Source organism: Cololabis saira, chromosome 13, assembly GCF_033807715.1.
Source record: "Cololabis saira isolate AMF1-May2022 chromosome 13, fColSai1.1, whole genome shotgun sequence".
NCBI classification, from domain to species: domain Eukaryota; kingdom Metazoa; phylum Chordata; class Actinopteri; order Beloniformes; family Belonidae; genus Cololabis; species Cololabis saira.
In genome coordinates this window covers 23,766,016-23,779,704 of record NC_084599.1, presented here as the reverse complement: position 1 = coordinate 23,779,704, position 13,689 = coordinate 23,766,016, and the positions used below count along the sequence as shown (strand labels likewise).

General features: G+C 38.2%; 1 protein-coding gene across 1 annotated transcript in view; it reads right to left on the bottom strand.

Moving 5' to 3' along the window:
* ttll7 (tubulin tyrosine ligase-like family, member 7) overlaps positions 1–13,689 on the bottom strand; it is a 94,178-nt gene that overhangs the window by 76,862 nt on the left and 3,627 nt on the right. The window contains exons 2-6 of the mRNA XM_061738391.1: positions 6,158–6,559; positions 5,644–5,775; positions 3,006–3,127; positions 534–601; positions 79–237 (exon numbers count right to left, since the gene is read on the bottom strand). Of these exons, the coding sequence (XP_061594375.1) occupies positions 79–237; positions 534–601; positions 3,006–3,127; positions 5,644–5,775; positions 6,158–6,182 (506 nt within the window). The 5' untranslated portion in view covers positions 6,183–6,559. The remainder of the gene's footprint in view (positions 1–78; positions 238–533; positions 602–3,005; positions 3,128–5,643; positions 5,776–6,157; positions 6,560–13,689) is intronic.

The window sequence follows — 13,689 nt, the reverse complement described above, 5'->3', positions numbered from 1 at the left end:
TTCAGCCATGCCCCTTCTGTCAGTGATACAGAACATGCGTATAGATTGCTTTGGGACACTTCCTAGCCTCAGACATACCCATGACCCATGGCTCCGTTGGCAGGCTTGACGATAAAGGTTTTCTGCTTGCGTTTCCTCCGTAGCTCTTTGACATAGTTCTGGAACTGAGTGTACTCAGCAGGGAAGATCCAGGTTTTAGGTATGAAGCTATACTCTTGAGGCTGGCACTTAATCATTCTGGGAAGAAAAAGAAAGAAAAAGTGAGCAGTTCTTTTCCCTATGAGGAAGCATTGTCAACATTAAGAATAATCTAGTCTTGCACCACTTTCGTGTTTTTTTTCTTTTGTTACTGAAGATGAATGTTGTACTTTCAAAGCAGTACCTCCTTATTTGACTTGAATTGTGGAGTGTTACAAGTACCCAGCTGTAACTTCTTAGAGCATCAGCAGGCTTTGAGATTCCTGTGTTTTTCCTGCATCTGCAACTGATCCAAAGTAATCACGTATATGTGTTAAGAGAGACAGAAAACTTACTTGGACATATTTCTTGCTAGGCAGTCTTTCCGGCAGATTTCGCCCATGCCAGGGAAATGGTTAATTCTCTGCAGAGGGACAGGCAGACATAATAATGTTGTTAGGGCCATTACGCCACTCAATTTCACCCCCACCCTTTCATAAAAATGAGCACATAAAAGGCAGCAACCTGAAGTGAGCTTACAATGTTCTGACATTTATGCCCAATTACAGACTCAAAACAAAAAGGTGACGCTGAGACCTTTCTCAACCCTTATTTAGTTTACCATGTTTTTTTTTAATACTTTAAAGGTTGGGGAAGGAAGAGATAAGAAAAAAACAATCAATCTCAGCTCAGAGGGGCCAAGGTAATTGGTTCTGCATCGCAGGCTCCTGCAGTGGCAGTTGAATGAATTGCTTTGAATGTGCCGAAGGGGGGGGGGGTGGATGTAAAGGGAAAGCTCTGGGTTTTCTGTATTCTTTGACCAAATGAGCCTGAACAGGGGCGTTAATTAGACTCATATGAACTGAAATTTGACAGCAAACTCTAACAGTGCATCACTGAAGCAAAAGGAAAAAATTTAAAGAGAGACGAAGAGAAGAGTAAAAAAAAACAAGAATACAGGGGGTATAAGAAATGCATGATTATTATCCAAACGAAACAAGACATAATTAGGGATTCGGAACAAAATTGCACAATTATGCCAATTCCACAAGACTACAAGGCGTGTGAGAGGAAATCAAAACCAGTTGTTGAGGTACTTCTACTTTTCTTTTAAGAAACGATTTCATGCAACACCAAAGATGCATCAGGAAGCGAATAAAAGTTAAAACCAAAGCATCAATTCCTAGTGAGACATTAGCACCATTAATACACGTTAAGCCATATTTCTAATATTCCGTCTACTCAGCTGAACTCTTGCTGCCCCAATCCTAACAAGCCGTACTCTGACCAGCCTGTGATTTAATCGATCATTAGTGCCCAGAGTAATCAAATAAGCACTCGGGAAGATGGATCACTAATGCTCAGAGCTGAGCTGAGGGGGAGCAGCCAAGTTCATTCTGCGGTTCACAGGGGTCAAACAAAGGTAAGCATGCTCAAACCAGCACAAAGAACTCACGACCAACACAAAGAGCAGCCCTTGTTGTGTGGACCCATCATATCACCATCACTGTGACATCTGAAACCCGACCCACCAGCCCCCGCTGCTCACTGCTTGTCAATCTTCTTGTCAATCTTTCCATCTCTGTGAAGCCTCTCACTGTGTCCACCACTGCTTCCTATCTGATGTCTCTCTTTTACCACCTGATCTTTGGAAAAGCAGATGGACACATCTAAAACCCCCACTTGTCCCCAGTTTTTCTTTTCATTCTTGCGATATTTTATTACATTCTTACAATGTAATAGTTTCTTGATTTTTTTTTTCATTAGTTTGCTCAGTTATGTCCTCTCACCACTGTTTTTGGCCGCTTCACTGTGCTTTTATTATTTTACTGTTGTCATATGAAGTTCTCTACATTCTGTTTTGATGTATTCTGTCAGGATTATAGATATTGCATCTTTAAAACAACTTCCCCCTGAATCCCTTAACCAAACACAACTTGCACCATGCTACTCTTCCAATTCATCAACCTCAGTTGTTTATGGTTGAGTAAAGGCTTTACTACTGTTTCGATCTTGAGATAGTGAGATGATAAACTTAACTTTAATTAACAGAAAATCTTCAGTCAGTCCTCATCTCTCCTCCAGGGTTTCCTCAAAGTGAACTAATATTATGTATCCCTGTGTTTATACAACTTGAAATGGTTCATCTCTCATAGTATATTTGGATTTCTTTACACACTAGAATTGCGTTATTAGTAAAGTGATCTCTAAAAATGTATCCAAACATATAAAATCAAGAATAATGTACAAAGTAATAATAAAGTCACATTGTTTGCGGAGGCCAGCAAGTTTAAGAGTTCTAACATAATCGTATTATTATAAGTTATTGACGGTTAATAGGTATGGTATTAACCATTAATATATGTGCAGACAAGGAAAAAAATAAATAAATAAATTATTGACAAGCCTCTTACAGTTTAAATGTCATGTGTTACTGCAAAAATATTTGTCTATTAAAATGAAAAATTCAAAGAAAAAAACAAAAACAGGTTCAATGTAGCCATCATGTTTATTTAATTTTTATATCCTTTCTTTAGATACGCTTTTCAACACATGATCTCTTTAAAAGAGTCTTTCCAAACATTTAAGTTTACAGTTGCTCTTATTTTTTAAGAGTTTAACCCTTGAAATCCTATCTTATAGTTATTCAGCTGTTTGTAAGTGAGCTGCTTCACTGGAACCCAGTGCAGAGGTTAAAATTCATGATTTCTTTATCAGTGTAGTTCTCGATTCCTATATTACGAGCAAATAAGCTTTCTTATCTGACCTTCAAGCCCCTGTGAGTCCAACTGAGGTGTGGTGACTATATTATGGTCAGTGCTATATACCTGATAGTTCCTGAGCTCAGCAATTTTCTCATGCTGCACGGCTGAGTCACTCCAGATGAGGTTGGCAGTCTCATCTTCATCACGTGTTTTAATGAAGTCCATCTCTTTGATAACTATACGCACTGGAACAAAAAGGGAAAATAAAACACGTTATTTTGTATTGCATGAATATAATGAGCTTTTTTCTTTTTCAAAATACCCTTGAGGATTGACCACCCATGTTGCTGAAGATGCAAAATAGCAATGCAAAATCATTTAGACTTAAAATAGAAGATCCTTTGGAAATCAATATTTCACTCAAACATATTGCAATGCTTAAATGTTGTTTTTGTATTCATTAGGAGACATGAGTCGGTGAGCTCACAGCAATATTAACCATTCGTGGAATGATTGCAAAGCAACTAATCGCAATGCCTCTCTTGAAAAAGATCAATTAATTGACTGTAATGTATTCAATCCCACTGGAAACCCCCAAAGTATGAGAGATAGGTGGCAGCCCATTTGGACATTAATCCAACAAGTATTCATTATTCAAGCAGTAATGAAAATTTCATATGCCCTAACGAAACAAGGTATTAATTAATTTTTTGAAAGCCTCCGCAAACCTGCAGAAGGCTTGCCTAATGTTGCGTGATGGTACTTGAATGGGAAAAAGATGTTTCCGATGTGACCTCATCCATCTGTTAACGTCAGTAGAGACTAACAGTGTTTTGCTAACTGGAACAGGGAGCGTTTACATCCCAGTAGGCATATGTTCATCGTTACCAGTAAGGTCTCAAAGTACAACAAAGCTATAACTGAATTTTTTTTATAACACATTACAAAGAGGGCATCTTAAGTGCAAGGGTTTACATTCCATCCTTGGTGAGTATGAAGCAGATTTGAAATACCATTTTTCCAGACCTTTAACCTTCACAAATAAAAAAAAACACAGGTGCAAAAAAACAGCAAAACCAAGCAGTTAATCTGAACCACAGTGTTAATTTTCCCTCAAAATAAACCCAACTGCTCTCAGGATGGCCAATGCGAGGGTCTCATCACAGCTAGCTGACTGACTCACAGCTGGGCTTCCATCTACCTACAGGATCCCAACAGCCTCCGACTGCTACTTGATGTTGCTGACTCCTTAGTTTCATACATTGTAGTTCACCCCCGAGAGCTCTGCTACCACGCAATATGTTGGACATGTGAGGAGTGCTTACAAAGCTCTTTTAGCCAATCTTTAAAGAAAAAAAAAACTGCCAAGTTAAATGACTAAAACAAAGATTTATGTATGTATATAAGGTCGAGCCTCTCTGTGTGGACTGTTAACTGGACTGCAAGACTTTTAGATTTCATTTAAGACAACAATGAACTCACCAAAGCAAATTAGATTGTATTATTGGGAAAACACTGTAATTGAATTTGTGGTGTTTTGAGGCACTAACTAAGACAAGCTGAAAGCTATTTCCAAGCTTTAATGTCAAGTTAATTGTGTCACAGCACATGAATCTTACCTGCAGGACCACCCCAAAATGTGCGCAAAATGGTCTTGCACACTAATTTTTATCAAGAAGTTCACAAACCAAGGAATTTAACACAATGGAGTAGAAACAAGAGAATTAGTCAAACAAAAGGAAGTGGCATTTATTATCTGTTCTTTAAAGTTTGAGTGAAGCAGAAATGAAATTCTGCTCCGAGTTCCTCACATCACAGAAAAAGTGTGCTTGCAATCACAAAGGAAAAAATGAGTGATTAAGACAATTGCCAAGTATATAAAATTAGGTTTTAAAATCACAATGAAAGGAGCAATGTTTTCAGCTCTGAGCTGCCAGGAGAGTGTCCGCTGAGGTTGCCGACAACAGATCTCTTGACAACTTTAAATGAGCGACAGTAAGAAGGTATAAAGAGCTCAGTCTTTTTTATCTGCACCAAAATGCCAAACCCCAAACACACAAACTGCTCATATTAAATATCTGTCACCTTCAATTTACTAAATAAGTCAGTGTTGTTATATTTTGCATTTCAGACTGACAGTGTGAGCATTTGTTGGCAACGCAGCCCCATAGTGTTTGTGTTGTCTGTGATTCTGTGATGTGTGAGTCTCCCCGCAGCATCAACCCACAGAGGATCCACTTGCTCCTGTCTCTTAAGTTCTCTGAGAAGGTGCACAACTCCCAGACCTCCACTGTGCACCCTTACAAAACAAATCCACACTGGGCAACTCACTAAATAGCGTGATTCTTGGAACCACTGATCTTAAATCTGATTCTCTGAGATGGTGCATGGCCCCTCCAGCATCTGTAGAGCTGCAAAATGAATCCAATTCTTCCACTTCTCAACATTTCTAAGCAATTTAAGTAAAAAAAGACCAACGTTTTCAAATTATGGATTTCATGGAACAGCCATTTATGTGATGAAGGCAGAACAATTAGTTTGCTAGTTGTCAAGATACACAGCTTGAAGGCATGGTCTGCATTTGCTTAAATACCTACTCACAAAAGTATTCATAAAACCCTGATTTCAGATAAATCCAAATGTTCCTGAATAGAAAAAAAACTCAATAATGTTAAATTATTATCAAAATTTAGTAGTATAAATCTCTTGCAGTTATATTTGCTATGCTGTTGTCAATATAATGGGATGTTAGTTGCATTACCAATCTCATATTTAGTGCCAGCGACATTTGCAGTGATGGCGCCTTTCTTTTTTCTGGTGTGCACCTTCCTGTTCCCGCTGTTCTTGTAGGAGCGTACAGATGGCTTGTTCAGGGGGGATGCTCCTTGTTCCTCTGGAGGAGAGAGAGTATACAGCAAAATTAAATACAGTCACCGCTTTTGCAGAATGGAAAGGGAACAGGAGGTGACTCATTTACTTTCCTTATTTCTGCTGGGGATGTAATGGGGCTTGTTTATGGTGATAAAATATAAATGGATTATCTGTCTTGTCTGGTGTAGCTCCAAACACCATGATAGTGTTGTTTGTGTGTGTGTTTGCACATTTATATACGAGTACCTGTATATGGAATAAGATTCATGCACCCCCACCATTATAAAGGATGGATGCATGCATGGACGGATGGGATGGATGAATAGATGAGCACAAAGACATGCAGACTACAACAACTAAGACAATTTAAGGGGTTCTGAGAAAGTTGAACTTCTCTTACTCACCTCCATCATTTGGAGGGGAGGGCATCTCAAGGGTAAAAAGAGTAAAGGGGCAAGCCAAGCTTTCTGCCAGGCTTTGCAGATGGACCACACAGGATGCACACAGCACCCTCAAAGGGTTCTCGCACACTCACACTAGTTGCTCGTCTCACTCCAGGGCAGTGTGAACGGCGTGGTTCAGAGTAGCCCAACGGATCATCTGAACTTCTCCTTGGCCCACTTCAACAGCATAAGCAGTGGAGTCTGAGTGGCCAGAAGAGAAGTGAAGGGGAACCGGGGGAGAGAAAAGGTGAGAGTGGTGGGTACGTGTAAGACGGGAGGACTCTTCAAGGGTCCAGACAGCCAGGCTTATTTAGAGCCCCAAGAGGAGAGAGGGAGGGGTTGGACAGAAGGGGAGAGGAAATCCTGTGGAGGAAAAGAAAAACATACTTTACAGCTGCAGAACAGTAGTATTGAGTTGACCAAGATACAATTCACTGCACAGTGTGGATCAGTCTTGATTTTTTTGGCCCAATGGCCCTAGAGTGCATTGGAGAACCAACAGCAGAACACATACATCTCTATACCGCACACACAAAAATACTAATACAATCTAAAGTTGTATGATGTCTGGTGATGTAATTGTTCTATGGAATCACTGAAATATTAATGTCCTTGTCTAGTAAAGCGTTTTCAGCCTCTCATTATGCCTTGTGTCAGCTGGGTTTAATTGTACAACTCCGAGGTCACTTTATTCAAACAGATGGTATATTTAAAGTAGTTTGTTAAAAATATACCCTGAAGCTATGAGCAGCAGGGAAATTAGCACCAGTCAAGTTTTGTTGTTCAGCTGTGGTCAGTGCGAGTGTCTTCAAACTTTTCAGAGGTAATTAACCAGTGTCAACATTACAGCTATTGTGGCAGAAATAGCCTGGTAGTGGCTCAGCAATTTGTACTGTTTCACCAGTTTTATTGGAGGTTTTCACAGCTTCTGCTTTTTCCGTGGGGGGTGTTCACCATTTAATATAGTTATATTTAAACGGATCTTTTGAGTACCTTTATTAAATGTTGCATGTTTGGATGGAGAAGCCTACATACGGTGCTGACTGGATTTTTTTCACAGGCACAATATGATTGTGATTCTATCCTTATGTGATTTTTACAAGCAGAACTCTTCAAAAAAAAAAGATGGGACAGTGTTTTATTTTTTTTAAAGTGTATATCTTGCATTCCTGGTTTAAGTATGTTCAAGCATGTCAGTTACTTTATACTGCTATTACGTTCGAAGACTTTTGAATTTGAAAAAAATAAAATGGCAATCTGCAAACCATTTAAAGCCCAAATTGCACTTAAAAAAAATAAAATAGTACACATTAAAAACAATTGTTGAAATGGATCATTTGTTTATTCTGTTTGTTTTAAAAAGTAATGAAAACTATCATTTTTAATTTGGTACTACAAACAGAACATTTCCCCACCCAGTAGGGTTAGTTGCAAAGAGGTAATTAAGCTTACTTTTTTTTTTTCATTAAAAAGAAAAAAAAAAAGTGGCTGAATATTTTTTCTTTTATCTGTGCTCAAGGCTGTCCAGGCAAACACCTAAAATTTTAATAATGTTTCGGGACACAGCACTGAACAGGGAATGGGAAAACAAATCAGTGCGTACAAACAAGACAGTATAATGAGGATACAGGTTATTTTACTTGTGATGCTGTTTGTTGTTCTGAGCAACTCTAGTCAGCCAGGACGTGGGTAAATATAGACAAACAAGAAAGGAAAAAGAGTGTATCAACATGTTTATTTGCTAAAAAGGAAATGGATTTTTCATTTTCTTTGCACAATATACTGCAATTCATAGATCCACTTGGGGTGTTTTAAAATAACCTGTTCAAATTACCATTTAAAATAACCGGTCTATGTTTTACAGCACAACACTTCTCAGCTCAAGATCTCAGACAAGACCATACATCACATTTGAGCAGGCAGCGTATTCATGCAATGACTTCACTGTAAGTTGCTGATACATTTATGAAATGCGTACTTATCGGCTACTTTATGCAGTAAACCCGGTTTACCTGCCTTACCTTTAAACGCTACTGTGAAATACTCTAAAGTAGGTTCACACATCTATATATTAGCCAGTATACAGTTATTGTTGCTCTGGCTCTGTTTGGCTTAACTAGCGCCAAGGTTGTGGCTGAGTAGGACCCAGATGCAGCAGACGAGGAGGAGACAGGAGTTCCTAAAAACGCTGCTGAGTAGGATTTACAAAAAACAAGAGCTTAACCGTGACGGAAATCCAAATACCTGACAAGACACGTAGCGAGTCGAAACAATTCGGACCAGCAGGGAGGAAGGAAAAGACAAGATATACACGGAAGGCTTGACGAGACACAGGTGCAGACGATCAGGGCAGATGGGAACAAGGGGAGTCAAGACGTAACTGAAACACAAGGACATGGGATTTCAAAATAAAACAGGAACCTAAACACAAAAACTGTGACTAAACCCAAAACCTTTACATAAACTCAAAATTGTGACAACTAGTTAGAAGCCAATAACAAACCATTCAAGCCAGGACAAGTACTGTTGCCAAAAGGATCTACGTGAATAAAAACACATTTCTATGAAATGGCAAGTTATTTATCGTATGTTTTGGCTTCAAAATGATATTGGAACAATATGATTTTGTGGAAGAAAAAGAATATCAAACAAAATGGAGATAGAGAATACTTAACAAGATTTTAAAATACTTAGGGCATCAACCCATCAAATATAGTAATATACACTACATAAAAGAGCACATAAATCACATGCCATGGGTAGCATAAAGCAGTTCAACTTCAACCATGGTACCCTGTTTCTCCGAGCCTCTTTGAGTTTCATAAAGAGATCAACAGTATCCTCTAGTGGTGATAGTATATATGGAAGAACTATTTTCCTCTTAGCAATGTTTACTTTCCATACAATCACTCAGCGGGGAGACCATGGAGTACGTGTGAGTTTAAGAACCAATCTAACTTGTAGATCAATGTTATTGATTCTATCAACAGGCTGAGCAAATTTGAACAAGAAAACGATCTGATTGCATTGCTTGATCACTCAGTCGTCTTCACTGTCAACCTCTCGGTCCGTCTGTGGTGAGCACAGGACATTGATTCTGACCATAATGGAATGAGCAGAGAGGTGGAGAGCAACCACAAATAGGTGGAGTGATAAAGTGAGGCTAGCTGTGATGTTGACAATCTACCCATCTCCCAGTGAGCAGGAGCTACACAACACCGTCTCTAGGTGTCTTGTAAACCCTCAGAAACAAGGGCAAATATGAAAGGTGTACAGTATATAGAAATAATAACAATAACCTGGCACTCAATACCCAGAAGAACAAGGAGATCATTGTGGATTTCAGGAGAGCCACAAGCAGAGCACACATCCCCCTCCACATCAGGGGTGCTGACATGGAACCTGTGTCTAGCTTTAAGTTCCTTGGGGTACACGTCACTGAAAATCTTTCTTGGTCTCTCAACTCCTCCAGTCTGCTGAAGAAGGCTCATCAGTGCCTTCACTTTCTACGAACCCTGAAAAAAGCACACCTATGTTCTGGGATTAGGGCTGTTCGATTTTGCCCAAAAATAAAATCTCGATTTTTTTCTCTCAAAATCCGATTTTCGATTACGATTACGATTATTTTGTGAATTGACAAAAGGCAAAGAAATGACTTCAAATATGCTGTTTTTTTATTGAACATTTGCCCCATTGGGCTTTAAGTGCAAACTTTGCTCTTATTAAACCAAAAATGAATGAATAAAGTGCAAAACTCTGTAAAATAAGTTGAAAAAAAGTTTGAAAAAATATAATAAAATATAAAGTTTTATCTCTGAAAAAAAAAATCAGCAAATCAGCACTTACAAACATACAGTAAGTTATATTTCCAATTAAATAAAACAAGACATTTTCTAATTAAACTAAACTGGGTCTTTGCATGCTAAATAATAATGCAACCCATGAAGGAGGTAGAGGTGTGTAATGTCAGTCATTACATTTGCTATTCACATTTGCAAGTTTTTTGCAAGGAACACGAGCCGGTCTACCGCATCTGGCTTGAGGGATGCCCGGTGGCATGTTACAACGCCCCCTCCTACACTAAAGAGCCTCTCCCATGGGGCACTTGTCGCAGGTATTGAGAGGTATTTCCATCAATCATTAATATGGTATCAATCATTAATATGTGTGCAGACAAGGTAAAAAGAAAAAAAAAAAAAAAAAAAAAATTGAAACATCTATTATACGATTTTCACATTTTAACATCGTTCTAATTACATAATCGCGATTACGATTTAAAATCGATTAATCGAACAGCTCTATCTGGGATTCTAATAGACTTCTACTGTTGTACCATTGAGGGTATACTCACTAACTACATCTCTGTATGGTACGGCAACTGCGCCCCTGCTGATCCCACAGCACAGTAGTGAAATCTGCTCAAAGGACTATTGGCTCCCAACTCCCCTCCATCCACGACACATATCATAAACGCAGTACAAACAAAGCCAAATCCATTGTGAAGGATGCCACCCACCCAGACCATGTTATTTTCAGTCTACTCTCATCGGGCAGGTGATACAGGAGCCTGCGCTCCCACACCAGCAGGCTCAGGTACAGCTTCTTCACACAGGCTGTAGTACTGCTGAACAAAACTTCTCCTGTTATCATTTGCACTCTAGCTGTTTCTAGTTTACCTGGTTACTTTTTACTACTGCACTTTTTACCAGTTTACATTTACTCCTGCAATGGCTTTGCATTGCTAACATGCCATATTATACATATATTTATACATACATATTTTATATCCCATAGCCTTCCCATAAACCTGTGCAATATATTGTAAATATATATTGCATGTATATTTATATATTGGTTATATAGAGTGTCTATTTATACTCAATTTATATACTCCTGTACACCTGTATGTATCCAACTATACACTATAGATTATTGATCTCTGTTGTCTACACAACAATACTCTACCTGCATTGGTTGGTACTTAATGCTTCTTTGCTCTTCTGGTTGGATGTCAACTATATTTCATTGACTCTGTACCTGTACTTTCCTAAATGACAATAAAGTTGAATCTAATCTAATCTAATGGCACAGTAGTGCAGGGTTTCAAATTCAAACTTTAAGAAATAAAGTAGGCAACTCACTGAGTCTTAACTGATTCTGGAAACAACATACTTTCTAAAATAAAAAATTATGTTTTACTATTGCTAACACAGGCAAGAGGTAAGACTAAAATGTCATTATTCTCGAGTAGAAAACTTGCTTTCACAAGATTGGAGTCAGGTCATGCAAGCTGACGAATTCAATATTTCAATCAGTTTAAAGTTATGACAAATAATTTTCAGATAAACTCCAGATCACTCTTTAAACCACTTCATCTTATGTAAAACACTTATGGGCTACTCTTTCGGTATATCTTTGCATGCGTTTGCCCTCTCCTGTTAATAGGAATGTATTCTTTACCGCTTTAATAGATATAGATATTTAAATGTTCAAACCCTATGCGTTTTGTCTTTTGTTAGACTCTGCAGGAGACAGGCTCAAACTAGATTCTCAATGTTATCGAGCACCCCAACCTAACCAACCACGTATCAAAAGAAATCATACACTTTCAAGGTTTCCTGACAACTTCATCCTGACCTAATCAGCCACACATTTTTAGACCGAAGAGACAGTACACGTCAGGTGCCTACCATGAGCAGATCAGGCCTAAAATGCAAATGTCTCATTGGATAACTTGCATCACATCATCTCAAGTACGAGGCCCCAAAAACCATCAATTACGTTCTTATAAAACTGCCATGTTGAGACAACTTCTGCAGACATTGGTGATACCTCTGTAAAACCGACTCTCCTGCCGCAACATTTAATAAATTCACTGTGGACAACTTTTCCTGGACAAGTTTCATTTTTCCTTTGACAGTCACAGCAGATTTTTTCCAAAACACTACTAATTGATAAATTAATTGATACTGACAAATGAAAGAAATTTGGTTTGGAGTTTACAATTTATTCTTGCTGTTTTTTAAAGATGACATTATAAAATGTCATCACTGTTAATTCATTGGTTTAATATTAACAAGAGAATCTCAATTATATTACTTTTCTAAACCATGATGTTGGATATTAATCCAGTGATGCAATAATACTTTTTCCACAACAGATGGAGCCAAAGGGCCATTATTGCTGAATAGAGTATCCTGGCGGCCCCTAGGACGGTGAATTAATCCCCCCTTTCTCTCTCTCTCACACACACACACACACACACACACACACACACACATACACACACACACACACACACACACACACACACATACACACACACACACACACACACACACGCTACTTAACACAAAATGGTTTCATTGTAGAGTCAGCTGTCTGTGCAGCTCATCCGCACCACTTTGTTTCACTGGCTCTGAATTAAACAAATGCATGTTTGTTTGTCCAGCTATTACAATGGAGTTTTCCAGTAATTATATATCACAGACTGTTGACTTGCCATAGATTATTTTTCATGATAAGAATACATAAGTGTCTTGTTCAAAGCCTTCCACCCCTTGTACATCTTAAACATTTACTGAAACTGTATCAGGAAGTGAAGTGGTTCTCCACTTTATCTGTTTAACCCTCACAGCAAAGGTCACAAAGTCAGTGTGCTATGACAGTTAAAAAACAAGAAGAAAAAAGCCGAAGCAGCAAACTCTTTCGATATACATAACAGGTTTCCGCACACCTATTACAGAAGTCCCTTTAACAACATCAGGGCATCCTTCAGGGAATTGTTTCATGCTTCAAAGCAACCATCAAATGCCAAATCAACAGAAAGGTTTGAGGAACCCCCACTTTCCCTTGTGTTGTGCTGAAAGCGTAAGATCAGTAGATACAAGTTCAGTTGTTTACATACACTATGTCCTTTTCTTACCATTACAGCGTTTTTGGCAAACAACACAGACAAAGAATCAACTATGACAATATGTCTCCATCAATAATAAGTAAATGTAAACTACAGATTTTTGTGAAGCAGATGGACCATTTGTCTTTTAAACAGTGTAAATCCTTTTCACTTGATGTTTGAAAAGGCACATGGAAGCTTACAAGACTGAATCTGGAAAAAAAAGAAAATATTTGAACTTTTAAAATAAGTTTCCAGTATCAACCATTAATATGTGTGCAGACAAGGGAAGGAAAAAGTAAATAAATAAAAAAATAATAAAAAAATAAAAAATAAAAAAATAAAAAAATAAAATAAAATAAGTTTCCAGGGTTTACCCCTGTCTTTACCCAAAGACAGCCTGAAGATAGGCTTCCACAGACATCCCATCACCATGGGAGTAAGCGGACATAGATAAATGGATGGATTTTCTTTTTAAATCATCCTGTTAGGATCTATCAGAACACAGCCAAAACAATGTTTTCTTGTTTGGCCGGCAAGAGTCACAGTAAAGTTAGAGTTGGCTGTGGATCTAAAATTAACCTGAATCAGTGACCTA